This window comes from Leptosomus discolor, chromosome 2 (genome assembly GCF_034619465.1).
Source record: "Leptosomus discolor isolate bLepDis1 chromosome 2, bLepDis1.hap2, whole genome shotgun sequence".
Lineage (NCBI taxonomy): Eukaryota > Metazoa > Chordata > Aves > Leptosomiformes > Leptosomidae > Leptosomus > Leptosomus discolor.
The window spans coordinates 29418950-29443328 of NC_141392.1; the positions used below are offsets into that span (position 1 = coordinate 29418950).

Below are 24379 nucleotides of genomic sequence, written 5' to 3' on the forward strand. Positions count from 1 at the left end.
GTTGCAGCTGACTGTGGCATATCAGACACCAACCGTGGCATGTCAGATGCTGACTGTGGTGTATTGGACACCAACCATGGCACAGCGGATGCTGACCATGGCATCCAGCCTGGCCCACTGCCCCTTCATTCACTGCAATGCCGACAGAGGAGGCTCTGTTCCAGGCACGGCGAGGCTGCTCAATCCCTGCTCAAAAGCACACAGAGGCTCAAACTTTGTCAAAATATCCATTTCATCACTAATAAAATCACTTTTTCACAATATTAACAGCAATGTACTTCTCTGTTATTCAGCAAAAGGCAGCTGAGAAAAGTCAGGCTATAGGCAAAGCAGTCCTGACCTCATACTGATCCTTGCTCTGATTTATGTCTGTAATTACTTGCCTAGTTTGCTATTTTGAAGCTAGTGCTACTGAAACAATAGGACAGCAAAAATAAGGGACAGCAAATAGATCACTCCTTTTGCTTCTGAAGCCATTCAGCAAGATGAGAGGAATTGGTTTCATTCGGCTACAGCCTCTTTGGCAGGATGACTGCACGATCATTCATATTTAATTATCATATAATAAACCAGCAACATTCAACAATGAAATGCTTATAATTGAAAACAAGATTGAAATACCCAACTGCCACCCCATTTCCCCTGTGCAAATGCATGCCAAGGAGTAAAAAGCCAATTTAATACTCTCTGCGGGACTGGCCTTCACAAAGAGGACCTGTGTTGTGCCTGCACAAAGGGACCTCAGAGCCAGAGCGAGCCCCTGGGAGCAGAGCGGCCACTTCAGTCATAGGGAAGAGGAATCTTCCCTTTGTTCCTGCAAGCAGATGCTCTCTGGAAGCAGGATTTTTAGATACCTTCAGAAGGAGGATTTAGAAGAATGCAGTTGAGGGTTTATGTGTTAGGGAACTCACTGATGACAAAACCCTGCTGTCTAGGGAATTTCTGCAGATAGGTGCATGCTTGAGAGCCACCTTTTTGATTATGAGGATTTTTAAAAAGTACTAACAGTAAAATGTTCTTGTAGGAAACTCCAATTTTCCAAAAAGAAGCATTTGCCACTGAAGGGCCAGTCTGATGAAGGAGTCTTGGTTAGCGCTGGGATTCAGTGCTGTCTCATCCAGACTGATGAAGCTAAGATGCTCAAGAACTAAACCCCTTTTCTTTTCTCCCAGTACTTTAAGGATGATCACTGGCAAACAGACTTGCGAAGATCAAACTTACCTATCCCAGAGGTACATTTTCTACAGAATAGTCAGTGCTTTGTTACTATTAATAAAAATTATTAATAGTATCAATTAATATAATTATTTATTATTAATAACAGCATCAACATTTATATTTGCTTTGGCCTGTTTTTAAACTTAGTACTTCCCTTATATGAAAGGCATACATCTTGGTGAGATGGCTAAATCAGCCAGCCTATACAAACTTGATTTTTTACAAGGAAACTTCTAGCATTATTCCTATCAAAAGAACAGTAGTGTCCGTAGAGCGGATAATTTAGGAAGTGTTTCACCGAGACCCTGTGAAATACGCTATATTGTCATGTATTTTACTATCTGAATAGAACCTAAGATGTTTATACACAAATCTGAAATACAGAGGATGCCTCCCTGCTGGGCAGAACAATTTACTAGGCTCAAAAAACAAATTAATATCCCAAAGCAGGTATCATGCTATAACAGTAATAAGAGTAATTGCTCTGTAACGATGTCCACAGAGCATTAAAAATTAAAATCAAAGATGTTATAAAGAATGAAACATATGTTGTGCTATGTTAACCTGTCCTAAAATAATTTACTACAGGGAAAGTGTGTGCCAGGGGCTCACCAGCGCCCGCAGCTTCCCTGGGAAGCACAGTATTTGCAGAAAGAAGCCAGAGATTGAGAACTGCCATAACCATTGCCCAAATTCCCAAACTCAAAAGCCTAATCTTAGCACCAGGGCCAGAAGCACGCAGGTTCAAAAGTACAACACCAAATTGCTGATGGGGGGTGTCTTGGTTTTGGAATGTAGACTCTGGTTACTGCATCATCAGGCTGTGCACTGCATCGGTGAGCAGAGGGAAAACCTCTTAGAACCGAAATAAAACAGCAGGAATCACAAAAGACAGGAAATTCTAGCTCTAACTTAAAAAGCAAAACAAAAACCTTGAAAGAAAATGTAACAGAAAAAGGCTACATCGAAAGCGATATAAACGCAGTTATCCTGGTAATTAGTTTCATAGGAACTAAACTAGTTTTTTCAATTTTAAAAGCTTTTTTAAACTGAAAAAAAACCAACTTGTGTTTCCATATAAGGAGGGAATTCTGCTTTTATATATATACTACATCTATTTATACAGATTTTTTTTCTCATCTTTTTTTAACCACTTACCAGTCTCCAAATTTTTAAACTTTAGGAATTTTCGAAGTCGCTGCAGGTAAAGTAGATAGTTAAAAGCAAGGCATTATCCGTGAAGGTTGATGGGCTAAGATTTATGAGGCCTTTGTTTCTGTCTATTGAGCTCATGTAACGGAAACCTGTACAACATCCAGGCATGCATGAAAAACAGAGATCGAGCCCTACTACAGGTGCTGCGTTCACTGGGTTCACCACGGAAAGATGGGATTTGCTATAGTCGATACCCCATGTTTATTAAAGGACATTTTTCAGCGCATTGTGCAATTTAGGACGGATCAATGCTACAGCAGATGAAGGAGTGCTGGTGAATTTTATGCTACCGTTACCATCATACATTAAATCAATGGGGCGCAATCTCTGTGAATTAAAGTGCGGTACTCTGAAGCTGCCGCTCTCATTTCATTTCCATTGCTCTCTGGACAGGTTTGGCGCTTGCTCTGGAGCCTGGTGACAGTAGACATCCTTCATGGTGTTTCTGTAGCAGTCTGTCCTCCGGTGATAAGCTATAATGGATCTGTCTGTGAAGAAACGCTGTCTTGCCTTGTTTCCAAAAGGAGATGAAAAACAGCTTCTGCGCTCAAATACTGTATTAACCTTGACAATAATGAAGTGGGTAATTAACTGGTTTGCCCTAATACAACCTTGCATTTATTGTCTTTAAAACTACTATACTTTACACGCTCGTTAAGAATATATCATCCTTTGTCCTCCTGGATGGCTGTTTTCAGAAATCGATGAGGATTTAGAATCTCTCTCACATGCAGGGTTAAAAATAAAAAGGTCTTTTAAGGAAATGTCACCCTTAAAAACAGGGAATCTAAACTCTGATTTTGCTTCTACCTAGCATATCCCCTCGTTTGCATTATACATAAACTAAAAGCACAGCCTATGCATATCTTAAAAAAAGTGCATAAAGCACAGCTGGTCAAAGTAATCTAAGTGCAAGTGACGGATGTGTCAGTAATTTGTCTTCTTGTGTTGCAAGACATTCAAAGTATTTGCGGCTGTGTTCACAACACCACATCTTACTCCTCGGTGTAAGCAAATGTGAAGAGCACTACACTGGGGAGAAAAACTGATCCTTGTCATCATGTTAGACAGAAAACTCTGGTTTTCCCTGGAAGTAACAGAGTTTTATAATTGCAAGCAATTGTGTAATGGGTGTCAGGGGTCTGCAGTTGATCTATTCTCACCAGGAGAGGCTGTGAGACCTCAGACCAACCAAAGTCCTTAGAGCAGCTCAAAACAGCTGGAGATCCTCCAAACTCCTGGAGACAACTGCAAGCATGCAGCAAAAATATGTTTTTTCCAGCAACCTGGGGCCAGCATGGAGTGGGCTCCTTTCCCTTGTTTGTGAGGCTAAATTTTAAGTCTGAGCTGCCATCTTGAGGGCTGACACAAGGAGCAGGCTCAAAGGGGAAGATGGGAGATGAGAGATGAAGACCTGCCCATGTTCTCCAGTGGCTGACTTTAAATGGAGAAGTAAATATGCTGCCAGAGAGAAAAAGCGATGGCAGATGAAAGCGCAGTGACTGGGGAGCTCAGCTGGGATCCAGGACAGTTGTTCTCAAGTATGCAGGCCCACTGTTTCACTTAAGGTTCTTCTCCATTGAATATTCACTTGAGGACAAGTTCTAACCCCTGAGTCACCTTTCCAAATGACAGTGTTGGAGCCATCCTTGTGATCCTACTGCGCTCCAGTGCATGCTTAATAACACCTGAATGGGTAAGCTTCATGAGAAAGGACTGAAAAACATTTCTGTACCTCCATCCCCTCTTTCCCCCACCTGATGATGGCATTATGGTAGGTCGTTCTTCCCCTGCTCACAGCAGAAGTGCCCAACCAACGATGCACTGCCATCAAGAGAAGTGAGGCCAGCAGGTCAAGTGAGGTGATTCTCCCTCTCTACTTCGTTCTGGTGAGACCCCACCTGCAGTGCCATGTTCAGCTCTGGGGACCCCAGCACAAGAAAGACATGGACCTGCTCAGGTGGGTCCAGAGGAGGGCCATGAAGATGAGGGGGCTGGAGCACCTCCCCTCTGAGGACAGGCTGAGAGAGTCAGGGTTGTTCAGCCTGGAGAAGAGGAGAAGGCTCTGGAGAGACCATAGAGCAGCCTTCCAGTACTTAAAGGTGGCCCACAGGAAAGGTGGGGAGGGACTCATCAGGGCCTGCAGTGATACAATGAGGGGTGATGGTTTCAAACTGGTTTCAAAGACAGGAGATTTAGATTAGATATTAGGAAGAAGTTCTTCACTGTGAGGGTGGCGAGACACTGGAACAGGTTGTGCAGAGAAGCTGTGGGTGCCCCATCCCTTGGAAGTGTTCAAGGCCAGGTTGGATGTGGCTTTGAGCAACCTGGTCTAGTGGAAGGTGTCTCTGCCATGGCAGGGGGCTTGGAATGAGGTGATCTTTAAGGTCTCTTCCAACCCAAACTATTCTGTGATCCTATGATCTGCAGGAGACAAGCTTATGCATCAGCCTTGGCCATCAGATATAAGACCATGTTTAAAAGAAAGGACATGAGTCCTGTCTATTTTTTGGACAAAAGGGGTTTGGAGACACAATTAAGGACTGGGTCTGTGCTGATGACACATTTCTCTCCTCCGCATTTCCTTCCACCTAATGTAGGCGCATGTGTCTTGGGGAATGCATTCGTACATTGCGCTTCCCAAAAGTCTCAGGGTTAGGAAGCTGGTGACTTGTCCCCTAGGTCTTGGCACGGTGGCCTTAGTGTTGGGTGACCTCTCCACACCGGCAGTCACCCCAGGGCTCTGTCCCTTTGGGTGCCATCTGCTCCCACCACCAGTGCAGGGTCCTCTCCATAACCACGTCTATGCTGTGTCTGTACGGTTGTACCATGAGCGAGGTAACTGAATATATTTGCTGCTTTGAACCCTGAGACCTGGGTTGCACCAAACCCCACCTTCTGGCTGTGGGACCACCCAACTTCATCCTGAGTCAGAATCAGGGATGCTATGAATTGTGCGAGTGAAAAGCAAGTGCTGCATTTGGGCAGCTGTCTCCTAACCTCGGCAGGCAATGAGCAGATACAGCCAGACAGATGGATGGGCTGGAACCAACGACCCGCACAAACCAAACCAACCGATTTTCCCCTTGGAATACAAAACATTAAACTAAGCGGGAAGTTTAGGGCACTTGTGCATTACAGCATTACCCTGGGAACATGCCTTTTATCACAGAAACTCATCAGATACATGGCAAGAAATGGTACTGGATGGGAAGACATGTAATTTATCACTCTGCACCCCTCCAGCAGTGTCCTACGGGATCTGCTCCAGTTTTGATCTACAGCCTGTCTACAAAACAGCTATTACTCAGAGTTAGTCACAAGGAATATACAACAGACAGGAAAGTATGTCAGAACATTTCTTCCTGAAGCCTGTAATTTAGAGCTTGGTTTATACCTGGAAGTCTCAGAGTTTATATCAGTTCTGTTATTAATTCCTTCCCAATGCTTTATCTTCTCATTCTCTCCATAAAAATAATAATAAAAAAATTTAATCATTTCTGATATCCCACAGATCCCTCCTGGAGGAAAGAGTTCTGCAAAATTCACTGGTGCTGGATACCTCAGCTGGGCGAGGAGGAGTGGGTCTCTGCTCCCTGGATCATACACGCACTTTACACCACAGATTCATCCTTCAAAACCAGGAGCACGAGAACATGCCACCTGCCCCTCGCCCATGTGAGCCATGACCTTGTCATGAACTTCTCTAATCCTTTTCCAGAAGATCCAGAAATTCCTGTTTGGGATGGCTCTTAGTATCTTTCCCAGGCACAGAAGAAATTAAATGTACATTAAAAACCTCAAAGCAAAACTCAGCCAAGTTTACCTCCATGGTTTTGTCAGCTGGGAGGGCAGAAGCCCCAAACCTAAGCACAGCGGTGCTGCAGGATGTGCCATGTCTGGGATGTGCTCATTGCCAGAGCAGAGTCAACATCACCAGATAAGAAAAAGAAGGTTTTACTCTGCCCACCCACTATCATTTGACACGTTATTCACCTCCCGACAGATGCTAATAGCAGCAGAGCATAGGGTTTCTTTTTTGTGTTATGACAGAAGAGGCAGCTGATACCTGTACCAACACCTTGCCACGGGTAACACCGTGTTTTCCAAGGGGGGAGCGGTCACTGTACGTAATGTTAGTTCAGAAATACCTCCCCCAGACAGGCTGATTTACCTCTTCTGTATGGGGTCTTCCCCAGCATTCTGGTCTCCTTAACAGCAGACTAGAGATGTTGAGCTTTGAGGAGCATAATGCTGGGCTATCCAACAGCTGCGTTACTCCAGGACTGTGCCCTTGTTGGTCTACTAAATTCAATGGAGTAAAAAAATAAACCATTCTCATAATTTCTCCTTTGGAGGAGGGATGGGTCCCAGAGACTCCTTCCCGTCCATCCACCTGTACAAAAATATCTCCTGCTTGCTTCTGTAAGTGCTGCCTGACAAAACGCTGCAGCTGCCCTGGGCTGAGCTCTGCAGCACGTTTTGGTGGGTCTTGTCCATGGGGGCTGGACCGAACAGGTCAGATGAGCAGTCATCATCAGGTTCCTGCCACTGCAAACCAGCTACATGGAAACCCATGAAATGCGCCCGCCGATGCTGCAGTCACATTTCTGAGCACACACTGGCATCGCCAAATTTGTTTTCCTGCCGCACAGCAAAGTCACTGCACAGCAGAGAGCTGAGCTTGGTAATATGCAGCCTTCAGGTGCGTACATCCAATACTACACATTAATTAACCTGACACTGGCAACAGCACAGGGCAGGAGAGAAGCTGGGAAAATGTTGGCATGGCCACATGTTAATTATTGAAAGATGTACGACAATGAGCTACATTGATGATACAGAAATGAAATTCACCCAGTCTGAAAAACATATATTACTTGATGGGTCAATGTAAAGGTATAGCTAAAGGTTTGAGAGAAGTGTTATACGCTTAACACCACCACTAGTGCCAGCTGTTTAAAATCCTTCAAAAGTAAAATGATGGAAAACTATAAAAAAAGGCTAACCAAAACGGCACTCTCTAATTTGTCACACTTCACAGCAGTTTTAAAAGTTAGTTGCCATAACAACAAGAGCAACATTTCATTATAATCACATTCACTGGTAATTCTTTTGACATTTTAAAATATAGTAACTTTAACAAAACATTTAGTTTTAAAATTCCACTGACGTATCTACATTCTAGTAACTTTTCCTTTTTTTTTTTTTTCAAATACACAAACGTGGTTGTTATATGTCATTTGAAATGCCATTAGAGAATATTAAATGTCAAAAACAATTATTCTGAGTCTACTTAAAACACATCAGGTACGTGCAATTTTATATGTAATATGTACACACATATCTTTCAGACACTCAACAGATGAGAGTGAAATGTGACTTAAAACTTTTAGTTTGAGTGAGACAATTATGTTATTAGTGATCAGTTACACAAGCACTTCACAGGGAGAGGAATGGAGAAATCTCAAAACCCCAGAATATCTATTTCATAGGACATTTCGAAATTTTCTTTTATTCCAAGACAGAATGAAAAAGCAAAATGTCCCACAAGATGAAATGCCTCAAAAACATTAACTGCAGGAATTTTAACTGCCCTATCAATAGTGCTGCATTTTCCTAAGGCTGATGGCAATCATTTCAGCATGACAGCATGCAGAGTGGACCTGCTAAGCCAAAAAGCTGTATCAAACCACATCAGCTGTATCAAATCACATCAAAGACTTTAGTTTTTTGGCTACATTTTGTAAAAAATCTGTCCATCAATGTCAAACTTCCCTATTTTGTCAAATTAACATTTTCTGGCAGGAAAAGCAAAAGATCGCTGACTCAGAAAGCCCGTAGGCAGCCCTGCTGATGAACACCAGCAGGACCAGGCATCTTATTCCCTCCTTTCAAAGCCACGTCATCTGCTAGTGCCTCTGTGCTAGTGCAAGTTTCTTTTTTTCCCCCAAGGAAGTTGTAAAGCAAATTCAGTAAGATTTACTGAGGTATAGCTGTGGTCCAGCAACCACTGGTGTGGTTTCTGTACCATGCAGCATCCCATGGTGGTGATGGAGGAACCCTGCAGGGATGGCACCCCAGAGCTTTCCCACTGGGCTGACTTCAGAAGCAGCTAAAAACCACTAAGCAAAGTTGGGGATGTTTGGGCTAGATGACAGAAACCCTTTCCTCCAAGTCACACAGCTCTGGTTTTAAGTCTTGTAACACCAAGACAGCAGCAGAGTGGAAACTTGTGACATGTCACAGCTCCAGGACCAAAGTTTGCCACAGGCAGGGCTGCGTGTGACTTGAATGGGTTTACGTCCAAATAAAAACAACAGAATTAAGGGCAGTTAATATAAAGCAATGAAGCTCCAGTGTCTCTAACTGGTACCTCAGAAATCTGGGCTTTTATGGCACAGGGTCAGTATTTTACTTCTATACATGATTAGTGCTGGGAACTGGTGGGGCACAACATGATGTGAGTCTTTGCAGGGCTGATATGCATTTTAATAAAAAGCCTTTCTACAACCAAAGTGCATGACACCATCACAGATTTTATTCTAGAGGCCAGAAAGGCATTAGTGTGGGATTCGCACAGGGAGAGGAGCCCTGCAGTAAGGTGGGTGGTGTAAAAGACAGTGCCCCATTGTTTCAGTTCTTCTCACCACCCCGTACATTTATTATAATGACCCCTCTCGACCAACAATGCCAATTAAAAAAGCCTGAAGAGAGGGACAGTCTGTAATTCATAAAGTCGCACTACAGCGTAAACCGTCTTTTTAGCTCAGATGACATTTCCCCAGATGAGGTTCCCCTCGTGCCCTAAACATGCCCATTAACAAAGGCAAGGCTGATGGAGCATTAACCCAATTAATGATCCCAGCACTTTTTTTCTCAGTGAAAGATTTCTGGCTGCTGTTTGATTGAGCTTTCTGAAATATTTAAGCAAATTCCACTGTGATAAAATTTTACGCTAGGGAAGTAATTGCCTTCATGTGACAGCTCTGGCAGTGGGGCACTTGCTTAGGAGGGCAGAGGCTCTTGGGTCACCCTGCTGCCATCACGGTCATCTCCCTGCTTTTAATTAAAATGAGGATTTTGACAGTCTGATAATTTAGAAGAAACAATTTAAACAGTATTACTTTGTGATTTACTGCAGCAAAGGAGGCTTTATCTACGGCAGATGCTTGAAGACAAAGTCAACATTTCCATTTCAGAGCGTACAGAGGCCAGCCTGAGAAGCTCCGTGTGCTCTGCAAGCTGCAGTGCAGGGTTGTGAATTACCTTCCCACTTCATAAATCATCAGGCGAAGGCAGTGAGCAGAAGATGCTGATGAGTGCCTCAGTCCCAAGTGCCACGCAGCCAGCGTTTCGCAGATTGAGGGGGCTCATCTCACACGAGCCCAGCAAAGTACCACTCCGTGCTGAGACAGTCACCGCAATCACAGTCCTGTGTATTTGGGATTAACACACCGAGGAAGGGCGGGATGATGTGTGTGGTGCACTGGCCATGCTGGCAGGGAAAGGACCATCAAGGTAGAGGAGGAGAAATCACCCTGCAGCCGGTGCCCTGTTGAAAAATGCCTCAGTCTCATGGCCTTAAAAACAGTCAGAAAGTTTCAAGGTACTTCACTAAAATTGTGCGTTCCTGGCCACACACACATAAGGTGTGCTTTTTAATCTGACTGACGTCTTTGAATATTATGGGCTCCTTTATCTTCTGAAACCTCATGCTTTGATTTTGGAGAATTTAGGAATTTGTACTGGCAAAATAAAAACACAAAAAAAATTCATATGCGTTGTAAATTACAGTATTCTTTCTTTCAATGAAGTATATTGGCTGTCCTTGAAAAGTGGGAAGTGCAGCGAAAAGAATGCCCTAAGTGGTACTAACTCCCACTGAGCAATTTTCACCCGCAAACATGGACACAGAGCAAAGAATGCTCCTGTGCAGAAATCTAACCATTTGGTCAAATTTACAAGGCAGGTGAGAGGGAAGACATAAGGAGCTTCCTGAGCTGATGTTTTAATTATTCGCTCTTGTAAACAAGAAGTGCAAGTCAAACACCTTCTCGACGAGAACAAACCGAGGCAGATGATTTCAGAGGATGCTCCGCAGCAGAGTAATGTGCAGGGGTGATGCCCAGCACAGCACCACAATATCTCATTTACAAGAAACCGCTGAAACATTTCTAGAGTAATCTCGATTTGATTCGATTTGCTGGGCTGCGCCACCGCCAAGTGCACTCTGTCCCCAGTGGCAGATTGGTCCTGACACGCTTAATAAATTAATCTGCCTGACAAAGTGCTGCTCCCTCCCCTTCCTCCACCCCCCCTGGACAGCACAGAAAGTCAGGAAGAAGGAGAAGGGCCGTGCAGCCACTGCTGACAAGTGAGAAATGGGACTGCTCATCCCCAGGATGTGGGATCGCAGTCAGACCCGATCTCCCACCCGAGAGCATTTTCCTGGGGTGGTTCATAAAAGCCGGCGTGTTTAAACCAGTTTTCTATGCCTACATATCCCAACGCTTCTGGAAAGTGCTACTTGATATGGAAGCGTAAGTCCTAGCAGTAAGGATCTTCACTTGCACTGTGCTTGGTGGGAATTATTAAATGCAAACCAGGACACAGAGAGCAATTACTGTTTTGTTCATACTACAAAACTGTAAATTTGGTAAACTTTACAATCTCTTGCTATTCTTTTTAACTGTGTGATCCTGATAGCTAACTAAAGCCTGCTGGATCTGATCTTGGCAATTAAAAAGCAGAAATGCTCATCCTAAATTCTTCTCTTTTGTTCACTTTTCTCTCTCCAAAGACCTGTGTCTGAAATGCCCTTTTTTTTCCTGGCCTGTACAGTTCATCTCAGAGACAACAGAAAAGGTATTTAAAAGTCTCTGCAGGCAAGTCAGTGTTGTTCCCGTAATACACAGCGCTTGTCTAGTGTAATTGTATCCTGCATGAAGGGGAAGGCAAGAAAGAAAGGGCAGCAAAGCACTTCTCTAATTCCTAGAGAGCCACCAAAGCCCAGATCTAATCATGTCAGAGCAGGAGACAGAAAAAAAACCCACATTTACACCTGAAGCTTTGGTTCCACAGGTGAGCAAGCTGCTTGGCAACGTTATTTTCCCCCTTATCCTACTGCTCTTCTCAAGCTAAACTCTGTTAGGATTGAATAAACTCGGTTTATAATAACAAATATAATTTAATGGAACTATAACCAGTACAGTTTCTGTTCTGGACTACAATGGACCAAAACAAGTTCATCAGTAGATCTAGGAACAAATACTTCATGGAGATGTGCAGAATATGTAGTTACTGAATGATTACTGTCATTGCATGGTTAAATGGAAATGGAAGTAGTAAACACTGCCCTCGTGTCGATGAGGAGTGCAAATGCAGCAAGACCAATTTTGTATGGAAATCGCCTCTGCAGATGGGATATGAAGTGGACTAAAACATCTACCTTGAACAAACACCATCAGGATGCCCAAGCAGATTTCTCATTACTTCTGCTGTCTGAGTCTGCTTTTGACATGCAGGGAGATAAACTTCCAGAGATTTCTTGCTGCCACCTAGTGTCTCCCACTGCTGGCCACTGACGAAATGAGCAGATTTTCTAACATCGACACAAATCTGTATCTAAGTGGCTTGAGCAGCACTATCAGAGGTTCGGCCAGTCCATGGAACTAAGAAATCTCGAGGGGTTACTCCATCAGCTTTCTCAGCTGAGCCAAGCGAGAACTCGCTGATCTCTTTGACTGAAGCTCAGTAAAACACATTCAGCCTTTCCATGTGTTTACTGGGGGAAGTGTTTACTGCTCACGCTGTACCGTTTCTTTTCCACACTTTGCTCTGGGGGGGTCACTGCCATGGTACACAAACCAGAAGGACCCTACCACCGCAGCAGCGGCCACGAACCTTCACCTCTGCCTGCCTGATCCTTCAGGGCCCAAGCCCCACTTCTAGCCCCAGACATCTTATGGGTCAGTACAGGGAAAGTTTTGGAGGAAAAAGCTTGGCTAAATGAATGAGAAGGAAACAACAGCCATGGTAGCAGCGATGGAGCCAGAGCTCTGCACCTCCAGGCAGCAAGCTGGGAGCATGGCTCATTTATCAGGGCAGGCAAGCCAGCAAGAGGAGCTAATGAAACAGCTTCCTACAGATTTGTCTTCAGGGACTAACTTCCACATTAAAAAAAGAACCTGATTACGAGTGTCCTTGCTCAGGATCTAATTCCTGGCTCGTTTCAGGTTATACAGCGCTACCTGGAGAGCATTCTCAGCGGAGACCAGATTCAATTTCTGAAACACTGACACTGAGAGTCTGCCCCTTTCATGTGTAGACCTACAGGGCAACATGGGGTTTGAGCTCTAAAGCAGGCTAGTCTGCCTCAGCAGATGGAGAACGTGAACTTAAATTTACTTTCAATCCTTACTTAGTGCATTGCAAAGTTCTGCTTACCCACGTCAGCTCTCATTAATACAAGTAAAGCTTGCCCTTACAAAATTCCTCCAACACTAATATTACTTAAAATCACAATGCTGATGCAAACAGCATTTAAAAACATTATTTTACTAATTGTATTGGTGAAAACTACTTTTACCCACAGAAGTCTGTAATCTATATTATTGCCTGCTTTTGCTGCAGGCCCAGGTAAAGTAAATCCTTCCTCATGTGAGCAGACTAATACAAATCAATGCCAACTGTTGCATGAACAAGCTTACTCAGATGATGAAGGATTTCTGAACAACATTCCTAGATCTCCACCCTGCATACAGCAAACTCCAACACTACTCCAGGGAAGAGCTCAGGGGAACCACTCAGGTGTAGATGCAAGCCTGCCTCCAAGTATCTGCAGGGTCAGGGTATTGGTAGCACAAGCTCCTTCAGGGATATCAGGGACTTTTTAAATGAAGGACGTGTCCAGCAGGTAACTGAGTATCACCCCTCCAAGGCAGAGGGACAAAATGATGCATTGAAAGCCTTAGTACAGTGCTGAACTTGTCAGCATGGACTAAAGCATGAACTTGCTGAACTTAGTCCAGCATGGACTAAAGCATCATTCCCTACTCAGCACTATCTGCATTAGCTAGAGGGACCACCTCTGAAAATGACATTCCTGCAGGCATCTGCATCATTTGAGCATATTTAAAGGACAGAAATAAGACAGAATGTGAAAACCTTGGTTTGCCACTTACGGTATTTATTCTGCATGACAGGAAAGTTTTTTTTTACTGGCAACCTCAGTATTTCTCTAGAATGGCCAGGTTCTGCTTGTAAACCCTGGTGCTGGTATCTACAGTTCAGCTGTAGACAGACCCTCCAAACATACCTGGCTGAACCTGAGGGGATTGTTACGAGGGACAAATATCTTGGTCAGAAAAATTACATGAATAATTGATTTTCCGGTTCATTAGTTGAACTGCAAAGCTGAGGAATATTTTATGTTTTAAGTCAATCTGAAATTATAATGGTGGTGTTTTTTCTTCTCCAAATTAGGCTCTAGAAAAACAGTTTCAAGTCAGGCTGGATGAAGTGCTTCAACAGCATGAAACACAATGGTATGAAAATGAAATAGCTGCTGCTAAAAAGCTGACCAATTCAGGGCTGACCAAGTTAAAGCACGTTATTAAGGGCATTGTCCAAATGCCTCTTAAAACACTGACAGGCTTGACTTCATTTTAGGATGACTCTAGGTCGCCAGCGTGACTCTGTAGTAAGAAAATCTGTGCACCAGTTAATACACTTTTGACAAGAGATGAAGATCTATTGATATCACTGAATGTATGTGGACATGGGTATGGAGAAGACCTGAGGAGGGTGCAAGGAAAGTAGAAACTAGTATTATTGGAGCAATAGCACTCCTCTCCCTTAACTTTTGTCCTTGGGCGATTTCTCACCTCACCTGACCTCCCTACCAAGGGTCCATGGGTGAAGAGAGACAGGCAGCACCTGCCATGGTGGTGCCAGAAGATAAGTTGCTGTAACAGCCCCACTCTAGGCTGCTTCCTGGGGCACTTCACATCCAAGGCTGCTTTGATCTATTTAAATATTTTGACAGAAAAACCTGAAACAAACAATTTCTGATCTCCAAAATGTATCCTCTTCCTGATGACACTCTTTACAGTGAAACTGCATTTTCCATAAAATGAACTACTCATCTGAAAAATGTCTTCCTATTCTTTTATTCAGGCATTTCTCTATTGTTGAACTCAACTTCACAGGCAGCAGCAATATTCTTCTATAGGACTTATACAAAAACCTGTAATTTTCTGAAATCAGATAATCAGAAATAAACCCAAAACTTTCCTCTGTACAATGTAGTCCATATGAGAGCATATTAACCTAGTGATATAAACGAGAAAAAACTTGAGCTGTGTACATCTTGCATTTATTCGTACTGTGGCTGATTTTTATTTGTACAGTGATAGATTTCCTGCAAGATTACAAAAAATTGGCAACTTGGCTCTTCTCACACCAAGCAAACGTCGCAGTAAGACCCATCCATGGACACTAGGTGGCATATTTGTATTATATCTGTACAGTGTAGAGGGTGTAGAGAGATAAACTCAAGTAGTATTGTCACTTAAATATGTGGTAAATCAAATAGCCCTCAAGAGTGAAGCATTATTCCTTTGAAAGAAAAAGTTTTTACTTAAATACATTGCCATAGTTTCTTCTGGCACTGTGTAGCATCAAAAGCATTCCTGTTTAGTGATCAAAATAAAATGAAGGTGGGGTTTTCTTACAGGACATGCAAATCTTGACCATAATCACTTGTAGACAAAGAAAATCACAAAAGAACTTAGGTTGGAAGGGAACTCTGCAGGTCATCGAGTTCAACCACCTGCTCAGAGCAGGGCTGATGTCCAAGTCTGATCAGGCTGCTAAGGGCATTGTCCATGAAATTTTGCCCTCGCCAAAGGCTGAGACCCCACAGTCCTTGCAGGCTGCTATCCTGCTGCTCAACCACACTTGCTGGCAAAACATTTTCCTTTCACTCAGAATTTCCTATGCTGCCGGGTGTTGGCTCTTGCTTGTTTTGGAGACACCTCCTCCACCTCCTCCTGGCTGAGCACGTGCCAGGCCCAGTGTGCAATTGCACAGCGTGTAGTTAGGAAACATGAATTATTAAGGAAGAATTTTCATGATGTGGTTACAAGGAAGGCCCACGAGATGTCAGCAGTCTTCCAGGTCCTGTCCCAGCAAGAGTAGTGCTGTGGGTCCACAGCATTCTGGTGGGAAGGGAGCCAACCTTTTTCAAGCCAGAACTTCAGACTGGCCCATCTACAGAGGTACCACAGGAGGCATAAGCAAAAAGAAGGAGCTATCAAGAAGGAGAGGTAAAAATTTGAGAGGGCAAGAAAGAGAGGTCAGGACAACCATTGCTTTGTCCATTCACCCCCAAGCAGTGGGCAAAGCCTCTGAGCAGCTCTTTATTTCTAAATCTCCGTTTTCCTGGTCAGGCATTTCCCCTGTGCAATTCCATATGGGAGGAGAGGGCTAGGCGTTTTCTAATGACAGCTGGACATTTTTGACTGCTCAAAACCAGACAAGGACTCCTGCTCATGCCTCTTGTTTGAGGCCTTTGGCCACTCAGCACTGCTGTGCATGGCTCTATGCAAATAATCAGTGTCCTCCACCTAAGCAAGGAAAGCATGTAAACGTAGGAAAAAAAATGACACCTTAAACAAGACTTGAATTTCATTGCTGGAAATACTTTAAGAGGCCAAATAGGATGAAGAGAAATACCTGCTTTTCCTTCTGTCAACATGCACGGTAAACAGAAGCTTTGATTTTCATGTCAGAGCTATTAAAAGACCCAAAACCAGCAACTAATTTTCTGATTATTTTTCCTCTGTGTAGTAGAAAGGCTGAAATATAGCAGTAGAAGCTTAGAAAAGTTTTAAAAATCACAGTTAACTTGCCAGGATTGGGGTCAAGGTTTGAGAGACAGAAGTGAGAAAAACTAAAACTATCAAGACAAAACATATATATTAGACCACTGAAACATAAGGATGAAACAGAGAAAGAAAAGCCAGTGACCCTGAAGTCTGTCTCCTACAGAAATTCTCCGCCCTGCAACACCCATGCATTGCAGGACACCAGGTAAATGAACTGCCACAAGTTAATGGCACAATTAATGTGCACCTCAGCTCAGCTGTGGGGGCATTCAAGGGGATTTTGGTGAAGTGATGGAAAGGATGATATCTTCTCTACTTTTAAGACAGCTTGACCTACACGGCACAGAAGAGGCTCCTTCTGTTTTGCTGACAATACAGCATCGACGTCAAGCTGAGGATCTCGCTCTGCCTTTGCTGGCTGAACATTGACCCCTCTCCATTGCCAAGCTGTGTAAATACCTTGGTGCATGTTAGATACCACAGGGCAGCAAAAGCCTTCATCCCCTTACACCCTGTGTTTTTGAGGGAAGAAAATGCTGGAGAAAATTCAGGAAACGTGAAATTCTATCACATGAGCACGGTTGGATTTACTGCAATGTGCTCAGGGAAAAAGGACATGTGGAGGTCCCAGCAGGAAGGATTCAGTCCTCTTGATGCCCCTATATATTTGGCCACTCAAATACTCACGGCCACCTCCCTCCTTACTCAAGGACAAGCCCACCACCATATCATACTCAATTTGGGTGCCTTGACTTGCTGATGATGTTGATGGGTGAGATTACCCATAGCATCAACAAAAGCAAAGTGATGGAGGCTTCACGCATGTACCAGCACAGACAACTGAAGAATAACCCTAGCATGGTATTTTTTCAGAAAGAAATGGCATTTTTTTCCTCCAGTAACTGACAGAAGTGAGGAAGCCCAACTGTTTGCTGCACTGGGAAACATGAGAAGGGATTTTAACAAGCCTTCAGCGCCATTCTGCTCCCACTGACAGCAGTAGACATTCAAGCATCTTAATGGAGTATCTTTACAAAGGCTTAAATGCTAAGCGCTTTTGGCAAAAATCCCCAAAATAAGAGTTCTGGTGTTTGTTTTCCTAATATTTTTAGCAGAGTGGAGAAACCATGAAGAATGAGTTTTGCTGCCTAAGGACAATGCATTTGCTTAGTTATTGATTCTGAAGCTTTCCAAAAATCAAAGGGTGGGAACAAACTGAAGCTCCTGTGTAGCGTAACGGTGATGACAGGCCAAGCACATTCTGTGCTGAGGGGCAGATGCAAACCATGAGCTCCAGGTACACACGGGACAACTACAAAGTACTGCAGCAAGACGATCTCAGATTTCATAAAGTCTATTTTAAGCACAGAAAGACACAGACGGCTCACATTTCTCATGCAGAGACATTTTCAGTGAAAAACCAGCCTTTTTTCAAACCCCTCTGTCTCCACACCCCAAACCTATCAAGATCACTGTCACTTTCTGTTTTTCATGCAGTTTTCTGCTGCATTTTACTGACTCCTGTTAGCATCTGAAACACACAATACTCTGTTGGTATCTGGGTCACCCACACCAAGAAGGGGAATCCCATTATTGCCTCTCCTTGTACTTGAAATGAATGAATTTGTACAGTCAGTTCAGGTTTGGATACAAATGCTGATATTACCATGACAAGCTGCTGCCACCCGCGTGCAAAAGCACTACAAGCCTTTCAACCCAGCCAACGCAGAGGCAGGGCGATGACATCCCCCAGGATATTTGGGAGCCCAGGGCACTGCCTCTTCATCACTGCTGCTGCCGCCTTTAAATATAGACGGAGCAGTGAGAATATTTATCATTTATTGGTTTTACCCAAAGGGATACACTATGTACCATCAGATGCTGTCTGCTTTGCAGACTGAGAAACAAGCAAACATCACCAATCGAGAAAGCTGTAAAACCTACAGAAGTCAAGAAAAAAAATCCTTCCCTTCCTCTGCTTCAGCTTTGGGTGAAGACCTGTTCTGTCTCAAAACCAAGAAATCACGCTCTCAGAGTCTACCTCTACGATCTGTGCTACTCTTCAGTTACAAAGGAGCACCTATTAGCAGGAACACTTCTGCCTCACACCATACAGGTAGTCAATACTGAAGTAATTAGAGAACAAAATTTAGGAGTGCAGAACAGCGGAGTTACAGAGCTGCTGTACGACCTGAAACCATGGCAGAAATTAACTCTGGCCAAATGCCTCAGCCTAACTTAATACTGTGACTCAGGACACAATTACGAATCTTCTTCTGCTACACCTCAGTGCATTCACAAGTGCATTAATTAAACTATCAACTACTGGGTGGAAAAGAGAAAAGTTGTAAAGAAGATTGAGACCTGGGGACCTTTGGTTCCTGTCTTCATGAACAGCAAGTGTATTTTAAATCTTCAGTTCTCATTGAAGTTATGAAATCCTCAGTGCCTAAATAACCTTTCAACAGAACTAAAGGTGCTGGTGCATTTGCACACATAAAACATTTGTCTAAATTAAATGATTATACTGAACTAGTTTAGAAACACTAAATACTCTTAGTTTTAAAGTGGTCACAACTCAGTTTCTCTCCGTAAGTTGTTATATTAACAAGGCATGTTAATTTTTAATAAATATACAGTTAAATTGTATCTTGCAACAGAGTTAAAATTTAGCAAATTCTCAGATGATAGTCAATGCCTCTTAGTTCCTATTAAAACTAACCTGTTTTTTCTAGCACTATTATGGAGGCCCACTTCAACAGGCTGTAATTGAGTCTCGGATAGCGAAAGTAACTGGAGGGTGAAGGCACAGTTTCTCGAAACCTTCAGTCTTAATCCCATTTCCTTGTCTAACTATACCTTTGGAGCAGCGGCATGCAATTAACTGCAATTTGGGTAATCTGCTTCCAAATTCACATCTTCCATCTACTCAGAAACCCTTCCTGCGGGTCCCTCCACAGAGAGGCTTGATTGTGCTCAGCCCCACAGCACTGCTGAGATAGGGACCAGGCCGCAGCCACCCTGTCGCCGGGCCATGCATCCTGGGGAGATGTTGTGGGATGCATGGCTGCATTAAGGACCACCATGGCCTAACGCTAAAATGGAAGAATAAGCACAGCTTGGGAGCTGCGTTTTGGCTCCTGGCCCCAGCCCTTTCCTGGCACAGGATGGTTTAGTGCAGAAGTGCATCCCTGCTACGTGCACATATATAGACCCCTGATACACAGACCTACGGAGACCTCTGATATACAGACAGAAAAGCAAGAATTGACAATTTCTTGGAAACAACTGACAGTGATATTCTCTACTTCAAAATGTGGCAATTACTCATTTGGGGCTTGATCCTTCACACACTGCAGTGTATATTGCTTCAGTGGGACTCTGAATGTGAACCACGCTATGTGTACATCCATTTGCTGGCCAAGACCCAGAATCATATTGCCTGTGTGGTGCTGAGAAAACTGGTACATTTTAAAACTTTTTAAGGTTATAGATTTATGGCTCCAGAACTGCAGAAAAGAGATGGTACTGCTGCAAGACAGTAAACTGATTTTTCTTCATTTGAAAACATCTTTGTACATTCATGTCAAAAAAAACAGGGGTATTTTGTTGTTAAGAAGGGCTGTGGAACAAAGTTGCTATCCTCCTCTAGCAGGAAAAGGTTTGCCTACTTTTTCCCGCATTACTCTGGGCCTCTATTATACAGTAACATATTTTATTACAGCAAAAATCCCGACTTTGGCTTTACCTCCCTTGTCCTGTAGCAACACCTGGCAGTTCTGATCAGCAAGTGATGAGTGTCCTTCAAGAGCAGGCAGTAAATGTAAATTTAGCAAAAAGCACTTATCAAATATAAATACAGGGTCTGTGCTCTCAGAATTATCTGTTTTTCCCCTGCTGCAGAAAAATGCATATGAAGATGAAATCCTAAATTATTTCTCAGCTGCCAGACAGTGAGATGTATATGCCTAGCAGGGTATAGGCTACCACCAGTACACAGGCATGATTTACTGGGATGTTAGGATGTGCAATCCCAGAAATGCTGCAAAATCAGGGCAAATTTGTCTGCCTGAATCCATGCTGGTGCCCTGTCCAGTGCTGCTTTACCCTCCAAACCAAGTTTTTTCCCCAGCTGTCCAGCTTGAACCTCCCAAGCTACAACCTGGGTCTGCCTACCCTCATTTTATCACCTGGTGAGAAGCTCATCTCCATCACTTGTGGTACCCCCTCCAGGCAGTGGTGGGTGGCAATGAGATCCCTCCCTGAGCTCCTTGCCTGTCTGAACAAGCAATTTAATTTTTTTCCTTTGGTGTACTCTTCCCTCTCCCCCTTGCTCCAAACTGCCTTTGCCTAAAGCACCGTTCTTAAATATATTATGAAGGAACTTTATGCTGCAGAGGAGCATCGTTTTGGGCCTCCACTGGGACCTGTGGCTTTTTCTCCTGCGGCCAGGGAGCACGAAGGCACAGTCCCTGTAAGACCCGTGACTCATACCCTTCTGGGACATTTGTACAGGTTTTATACATGTAACACTTTTTCCTTGCAGCTCTACTACTAAACATTTGGATTTGCAGCACTCTCTGTAGTTGCACACTCCCCAGCTGTTCCTGCCTCCCAGGATAGCCACTATTAATATTACTTTATTAAGGCTAAATGCAATTAAAGGTAGGTTATGAAATTCAAAGGTGACTTTGCACGATACCTTCATAGGCGCGAGTTGGATGGGAGTGATGCATGAGGGATCCACCATAGGCTTTGGCCTGTTGGCCGTGTCTGCCAGCAAGCTGTGCCACTGCTGAGGTAGTCCCGTGAACTTCTGCTCCCGGTGGTCAAAGCCAGTGTGAACCCGATGCTCGAAGTTAGAGGGCCCAGAAATTTCAAGCCTTTTCTTCTTCTTTCCGAACATGGTGGAAAAATCTGGAGAAGATACAGCGAAACAGGGAAGGAAAAAAAAAAGTCTTTATGTTTTGTTGCAACCTGCAGCCATTCTCTCTATTTCATAGGTATTTTTAGATGTTATTAGCCAAATACCTACATGAATCTTACTCCACACATACCATCTTTGAGATCTATGCAAGGAAAGCACTTATCTGACCTCCTCTCCCAGGATCTGAGATTTTAAGAAATTAACCCAGTCTCTAACACATGCATGTTCATAATACCTTATGAAACAAGGAAATGCCTCTGTTCCCAGGAAAGAAAGCCCCAGGTCCTAGTTTCTACTCCTCTCTCTGCTGATCTGCTTGTGCTGCAAGATGTGTCCCATGAAAGCTCACAGCCCTGAGCTCTACCAGCAGCAGCATAGAGCTTTGCTCAGAGGAAAGCACATGGTGCAAGAGGCGAGCCGTGACCTGACACGCTGTGAGAGCAAGTGCACACACAGCTTTGCATCTTCAATCTTGGAGAAAAGACAACACATCCCAGATGAGAGCCTGGCCCTGCTATGTTCATATCTAGATCTCACCCAGCAGCAGTGAAAGGGGGAATTTATTCCTACACCATTTCAGCTATGCAAATAGAGGGAGAGCTCAGATCTAATTCCAACCTGGTCTAAGGGCCTTCCTCTGCATTTGTAAAGGGACCTGCTTAGAAACAATATCAGGTATCAGCTGCTATAATCATCACCCTTACACGGCATGACTTCTCCTTCGGGAAAGAAACGATTTGCTGTGAGAGCTACATGCCCGAAGCACCTGGGTTTATGGCTGGGTGGGTGCAGCTTGCTGGCTTCTGGCCAGCAGACTCAGATGGGATCCATTACAGCAACATCCCTCCTCCTTTTAAGGTCCAAGAGGAAGAATCAGCTCCTTCAGCCTTTGTGCAAGTGGTGTGGAGAAGGGGGAGAGCCACTCAGATGCTGTGCAAGCAAGGAACTGGAGGCTGTTACACAGAATCACAGAATGTTAGGGATGGAAGGGACCTTGAGAGATCATTTAGTCCAACCCCCCTGCCAGAGCAGGACCACCTAGAGCAGATCACACAGGAATGCGTGGAGAAAACATGGCCTTCCCAGCATTTCTGGAGAGACCTGGGTTGACCTGACTGCCTGGTAAAGCTAATTGTTACAGCACTTACTCTACAAAGTAGAGCTTTTTAGTCAACTATGTTAGTTATTTCCTGACAAGAGTGGGTTTGTTTGTCTTCCTCCTGTCTGCTTTGCCCCTCCTGAGGAGTCTCGGGAAGGCAGCAAAGGGGTTTGCAGAGCACACAGGGAGCATGGGCAGACAGCTGGGGCAAAAGAGGTTTCAGAGGCTGTGGCAGGAAGCATGAGCTGCAAACTGAAAGGGATGAAGGAATTTGCTCACTCTATTGGCACGGGAAATAGCCAATACACTTACAATCTGGATTAACCCTTGGGATTGGTGAGTTTCACTTTACAACAAAGTGAAGCTCAATGGTTATACTGAGGCAAGTTCTGAACTGACTTTCTGAAACCTGCTGTGTAAGGCAAGGAGAGATTTCTGGTCCCAGGGAAACAGATAAAGGTCCTGTTGCTTTTTGATAAAATACTATCCTGTCCTGGAAAAGTCCTCCGCCTGCTTTCTGCTGTCTCAAAATAGTCCTCCACCTTGATTGCATGCTTATTTCAAGCAGGGCTTGGTAAGCCCTTGAGCAGCTGGGCAAGGAGGCTGGCAGCTCTAGAAAACCTTTTGTACCACAGGAAAGACTCAGCTGTAAAGGTGCTGCCCTGACTTTATGATTCAGGAAGTGGAGAGGAGAAGCTCAGGGTAAAAAATACAGCTGCATTGCTGCTGCTGCTGCAAAAAAAAAGATGGGATGATACATCATATATTTATTCCGCCCTCATTCCCTTTTACTAGTTTATTTGAAGATCAGGTCCGTTATTTGAACATCGATTGCTGGCTGCTTTATAAGTCCCCCCCTGTGTATTTGCAGGTGATTATGTCTCCCTTATGCATATTTTCTTTAGATAGAGTAGACTTGCTCCTCTTGGCCTTTCTTCACAGGTCTCATCTTCCACACTTCCCTCTGGCTTTCTCTCTTTCTCTAGAATCCCTCCAAATCTCCTGCCCTTTTGACAGTCTCACTCCATTGCTATTAACTCAGGTATCTTCCTCACCTTCATCTCCTGAAACCTCTTACAATCACCTTGATATTGGGCCCTTTTCCCACTTCCAGCATCGTTATCTTTTTATATTTCTTGTTGGTGGCATGTTGAGTACCTTGTGGCACTTGCAGAAATGTCTCCAGCCTAACCCAAAGCCATTGTGGTCGGTCTCTACTCAAAGATTATTTGTTTTCAAGGCTCCAACAGAAGCAGCTGGCAGTTCAGGTGGTAGCCTTGTTATTCACTGCTCATCTGTAGGGCTCCACAAATCGCAGCCAGCTGTAGATCAGTGGCACTGGATTGATTTCATTCACCCTCTGGGATGCGAATCTATGAGACCTATTGGAGTCACATTTTAAACCATCAGCTCTAGACATGTACTTCTTCACTTGATCAATGCCAATGGTCGCAGGGTTTCCCGCTGGACTTGCATCCTAATACAGCTATCAGAGGCTTGAAGTCCTCCAGAGCCCCAAACAACACCAGATAAATAAAAGCACATCAGCTGACATGCTGCATACTGCCTTTTTAAAAAATATACAGCGGATTCGTTCAACAAGATATCACTCCTTTGTTTTTAAATTGCTCTTTGATACATTGCTCTCTTTTGTTCCAATACCACTGCAGCTAGAAGTGAAATTTGGCCTAGTGGGACCTTTACCTTCTCAGGAGACCATTTCAGTCTAAAACCTGAGACGAAGGCCACATTTTTGCACAGGGTGGTGTCTGATATCTGGGCAGTGGGACTTGCCTTCCTCTTCTGACTGCAGCTCATGTTTAGATCAGCTTAATTGACTGTGAAGCTATAGCAGGAGAGACAGGGATGCGGGCACCTTGCACAGCAAGGGATGGATTCAGCCATGCGGGCAAATGCGGAAATGCTATGCATCTTGGCGGCTGGAGAACATCTCCCATGGGACTCTGTCTGTGAACTGTGACCAGGGAACCTGGCTGATGGCAGCCCTGGCCCCCTGTGGGAGCGGGG

At 44.0% G+C, this 24379-nt stretch overlaps 1 protein-coding gene across 1 annotated transcript in view; it reads right to left on the minus strand.

The window, feature by feature from the left end:
* The window catches only part of PAK5 (p21 (RAC1) activated kinase 5), a 39626-nt gene extending 18395 nt beyond the window's left edge, over positions 1–21231 (minus strand). The window contains exon 1 of the mRNA XM_086460819.1: positions 21028–21231. Coding sequence (XP_086316945.1) covers positions 21028–21231 — 204 coding nt within the window. The remainder of the gene's footprint in view (positions 1–21027) is intronic.
* Positions 21232–24379: the final 3148 nt, after the last annotated feature.